The sequence below is a fragment of the Brassica oleracea genome, chromosome C7, assembly GCF_000695525.1.
Source record: "Brassica oleracea var. oleracea cultivar TO1000 chromosome C7, BOL, whole genome shotgun sequence".
Lineage (NCBI taxonomy): Eukaryota > Viridiplantae > Streptophyta > Magnoliopsida > Brassicales > Brassicaceae > Brassica > Brassica oleracea.
Window position 1 is genome coordinate 503,924 of NC_027754.1, and position 5,083 is coordinate 509,006.

General features: G+C 35.9%; 1 protein-coding gene across 1 annotated transcript; it reads right to left on the bottom strand.

Moving 5' to 3' along the window:
* Positions 1-725: 725 nt before the first annotated feature.
* LOC106304118 (protein PHR1-LIKE 1) lies at positions 726-2,942 on the bottom strand. The gene is given in 9 exon segments (XM_013740512.1): positions 726-1,065; positions 1,134-1,203; positions 1,294-1,354; positions 1,480-1,519; positions 1,608-1,684; positions 1,789-1,984; positions 2,108-2,137; positions 2,139-2,586; positions 2,837-2,942. Coding segments are annotated over 8 exon segments (990 nt in total). The 5' UTR covers positions 2,505-2,586; positions 2,837-2,942; the 3' UTR covers positions 726-915.
* Positions 2,943-5,083: the final 2,141 nt, after the last annotated feature.

Consider the following 5,083-nt stretch of genomic DNA (forward strand, 5'->3'; position numbering starts at 1 on the left):
TTTGTAAAATTCATATAATTGTTCCTGACTCCTTGTTGAGTGTAGAATGCATGAAAATTGGTTTCATGGCCAAATTCCTCCTTGTTGGTAAGACACACCGTTTTTACTGAACGCATATCCTGGTTGGTCCTTTGGTTAGCTGATTGGTGCAACTGCTTGGCCTCTGGTTCAGGTACTGATTTGATGACCGCATCATCATCAAAGTGACGATGAACCCTAGAAAGGCGAATCAGGAAGAAGAGGTAGGTGAGACGGGCTTTCTTTTGGTTTGCCCAGAAAGAAGAGTCCATAACCTACAGAAAACAAAAAATCGTCCAAACCTATATATGTGTGACGTGGCAAAAAGCAACCTTCCTATTAGACGATTTTTCAAGCTGACGTGGACGTTCTCTCTGATGCTCTTATTCCCGTTTTATTATCCATCTTTCTTTTAATTATTTTCGTTCATTTATTTATTTATTTACAAAAACCTTCCATAAAGAAAAAAGAGTAACTTACTAGTACTAATTTGAATTTGTGTAATTAAAAACGGTAAAATCAGAAACACAGGTCCAAAATATCATTTCGTCGTAGTCAACACCTAAAACAATAAACCTAGAGAATCTGCTCTCAAAGATTGGAAAAATAACTCTCTCAAAGATTGGAAAAATAACTCTCTTTTTATTTTTTTGTTTCTTCCTAGATAGAGTGCTGATGATATTAATCAGAAAGAATAAATACAATAGTAAGAAAAAATAGTTTCCTTTTTTTTTTTTCTTTTTTTTTTTTATCAACGAAAAAATAGTTTCCCTAATAAGAAAAAAGAAAGCTCCTAGTCTTCTTCTAATAAGTCAAAACTCTACAAGCTTCACCAAAAACACCATTTTCAGTTTTATCATCATCAACATCTATCATTCCGAGAAACCTTGTCTTCATTCAACCTTTTCTTGGACGCTTTGATCTCCGAGAATCTGCCTCTGCCTCTTCTTCTTGTTCAGGTTTGCCAAACTCCATATTTTGCTTCTCAATCATCATGACAAGTGCCTTTCCCTGTTTTTCTATCTGAAGTTGCATCTTCCTTTGAATCTGAAACAAATCCATTTATTGTTTGCATGCAACGAATTACAAGGAGCATATCATGTGTCCATCGTTACCTCGAGCTGCTCATGCAGTTGCTTCTGAACTTCCATCTGAATTCTCAGCGCCTCAGATATATACATCCCACTACATTACATCAATCAAAATATTGGTTTCTTTAGACACAATCTGGTTTAGAAATGGTGTAGCTACTTGTGAACTGTGATGTTACCAAACCTTTTCGTATCAAGAGATGTAACATGCTCAACCGGTGTCAACTTCTTCTCTCGCCAACCTGCTAAAACCCATCAGACGACATATCAAGATAATAAGAAAGATATACAAAAAAAATTAAAAAAAGAAGCAGTAATACTTTCTCCTTATCATAAGAAAGAAGCATACGAACATTCATCAAGTATCTACCTTCTGATGGTTCTGGTACATGTCTAGCTGTCCTATATTTCTGCAATTTATATAACAAAAATAATGTTAGCTTTTATGGGCAGACTATTTCTGTGGAATCAAACGCTAGGAAGAAACAAAAAGTTAACCTGCAAGTGACTTTTGACATGATATATAGTCAGGCCTTGGACTTTCATATGCTTCAGCACCGCCTTGGGTTTTGCGTCTGATTAAAAGAAGACATTGAATCAGCAAAAAACAGAGCTTCATCATCATTGTTAACTCTTTATCTAAAAAAACTATGAAAATGCAGAGAGAAGATGCTCTCACTTTCCATGCCACCAAGCTGGTTAACAGCCTCAACAAAAGTTTCATGAAGCTCTGGGGTCCAACGCACACGTCCCTTAGCAGCCGCAGTATTATTACTGGTGAAACTGTTTGAGGATACAGTCCTAACAATCGGAGAAGTCTGGTGCAGAACAACTTGGGGTTGTTGAATCTGCGATTGCATAGTTGGTTCCTGGACCTGAAACTCTAACAATTATATCCTTATAAAACATCACTTCCTTCCTTCCTTCCTTCATGTGCTAAGGAAGATAAAAGCACTGATATTTAGAGACTAGAGAAACACAACATTTATCGCAACAACCTTGGAAGCAGCAGAGGTGGAACTTGTGTCTGAGGAAAAGATCGTTCAAGAGAGCATACATTAATGGATTCTCATCATCAGTAATCAATTCTTCATCCAATTCTGCCAAAATGTCATCCATTTGATTGGTTTGAATGGGAATATCCAAAGGAAAATCGAAAAGGTCTGGATGATCCCAATCTAATATCTCAGAGATGAATGGTGTGTCACTGCTGCTTCCAATGTGAGAAGCCATGATATGACCAACTGCTCCACCATTAGCAGAGAGCAAATGATAGGGGCTTGCCATGGATTGATTGTGTTCTGAACTGAAGGATATGTCTGCGTTGACTGAAGGGTTTGGTACTGAAGAAGTGAGTGCAAGGCTACTCATTGACCTAAACGGACGAGTCTCCATTGTTGTCCTCCAAAGAAAAAAAATTAAGCAGACTTTTGAAAATGGCAAATAGATTCACCACATGACCAAACAGATTTTGAATCTGCAACAAGCAAACAGATGGTAAGAAATGAAGCTGTTCATCATGCAAACTCAATCCTGATGCAATCGTTTTGCCCAAAATCTAGGATAGAAGCTAAAAAAACATGTTAAGAGTGGCCAATCATCGTGCAAACAAGGCTATTCAATAAATAAGTAAATAATGCAAAGCCTACACTAAACACAATCGAATCTGAAATCCTCGGAACCTAGACAGTAGAAAGATGATCAAATTACGGAATCAAAATTCTCACCTAAAGATTCATGATAAACCCCAAAACCCTCGGGAGAAAGCTAATGAACGTCCGAAGATTGAAAAGTATATTTTCCCACTTGGCGCGCGTAAATAGGGATCCTTAGAACAAGAGTTATCGCTGTCTCTCTCCTGGTTCCAGTTTAAAGATCGTGTTTCGGCTTCCGAGTCGGCGAAAATTTGTCTTAGTGGGCTGCACATGGGCTTACACCCATTTTTTTGTTATTTTGTTTTCATTTTTCTGTGTGGGCAAATATCCAAATTATCGCGTTTCTAAGTTTATGTCACAAAAAATAGCTTTCAAAAACTAAAATGACCAAAATAGCATTTTATCTTTTGAAAAATTTAATTTTTTTTATTTTTCAAAATTTGAAATCTTATCCCAAAACTCCACTCCCCAACTCTAAACCCTAAACTCTAAACTCTAGACCCTAAACTCTAAACTCTAAACCCTAAACCCTAAATTCTAAACCCAATCCCTTAACTCTAAATCCCAAACCTTAAACTCTAAACCCTAAACCTTAAACTCTAAACCCTAAACCTTAAATCCTAAATCCTAAACTCCACGCCTTAACTCTAAACCCTAATGTCTAAATTAATTTACCATCGGGATATAAGTGTATATTTATCTCTTTTGATAAAACATTAAGTGATATTTTGGTCATTTTTATTTTTAGAGGGTATATTTGTGACAAAAACTTTTTTAGTGTTATCCTAGTCATTTTTTCTTTTTATTTTCAACCCAACTTTTATTAAAATATATACAAAGTTACACAAAAACCTGACATAGATTAGTTGCGAGCTCTCAGAGAATCTCTAACCATTAAAAGTAAAAAATAATTAGAGAAAAGGAAAGAGAATACCTTCATAAAAATACCTTTTTAAAACCTTCAGAAACCAATTCTACATGTGGCAGTTAATTAGTGGAGAAAAATATCATTTCTTACCTCAATAATTTTGGTGTTTTTTCATACCCGAAAAAATAAGTGTGAAACGTAAAATTATTTGAAATCTATACCCAAATTTTACACCATAATGTCGCTTCCTTTGTTGCTTGAGTGATACTCGGGTTCGATCTTGGGTTGTATTGTCATTTTTATAAAATTAATTATTTTAATTCAAAACGATAAAATAAAGTTGTTTTAAGCTTCACTCGACATATCATTTGCCACTTGGACGCTGACTCACTCAAACTTAACAATTGATTAACGGTTACTTAATCAAGGTAGGTTTTTGTATTACATCATAATTTTACGGTTTAGGTATAAATTCGCACTTGCTCTTTTTCGGATATGAAAAAGCACGACCAAAATTGTTCAAGTCGAAAATGGTCATTTTCCTTTAGTTAGTGTGCCAACACTTATAAAAATTAAAAAAATAAAATAATATAAGTTTGTCTTTTTGAGAAACTTGGTGGGTTTGTACCACTAATGTTGCTCTAAGTCTTGCTAGTTTTGCTATAGACTATCTACAAAAGACAGATAGCTTCTTGGAACATACTGAAACGAAAATTCGTTGGCTGATGATAATGCAATGAAAGTGTAGCTGCCTCATTGTCATTTAATAGTCTCCAGAGTCCAGCTGATAAACCAGCTTACCGTCACCTACAAAGACAACATGAGTATAACACTACAAGAAAACAGCGGTATTCTGACGGATATTCCGACGTAAAATGAAATCCTCGGAATATCCCGAGGAATTTTCTCGGAATATACCGACGGAATTCCGAAGAAATACAAATCCGTCGGAATATTCTTATGGAATACCGAGGAAAAAGGTATTCTTCGGAAAAAACTGATGAATTCCGAGGATATATTATAGCCGTTAGAGAGCCGTTGGGGGATTTTAAAAATTCCGAGGAAATTTCGACGAACTAGCCGTTTCCGTCGGAATTCCGTCGGAATTTCTTCGGTCTGTCGGCAGGATTTCAACTATAAATACAAGCACCCCTCTTCCTCTTCATTCACTTCATATCTTCATCCTCCCTCTTACTCTCTTTACACATGAATTTGATTCATAAAAAACATGTCTTCTTCAAATTATTTTCGTTCTTGGATCGATCGACCTCATTTGGATCCGAACACGAGATTGCTTACGGAAGAATACCAACGAGGTATAACCGAATTCATGGGGTTAGTTCACCGACAACCGGAAGCAAAAACAGGTATGTTAAGATGTTCTTGCTCTAATTGTAAAAATAGAAAGGTTATTAAAGAGTGGGATGTTTGGACTCATCTATATTTGAGTG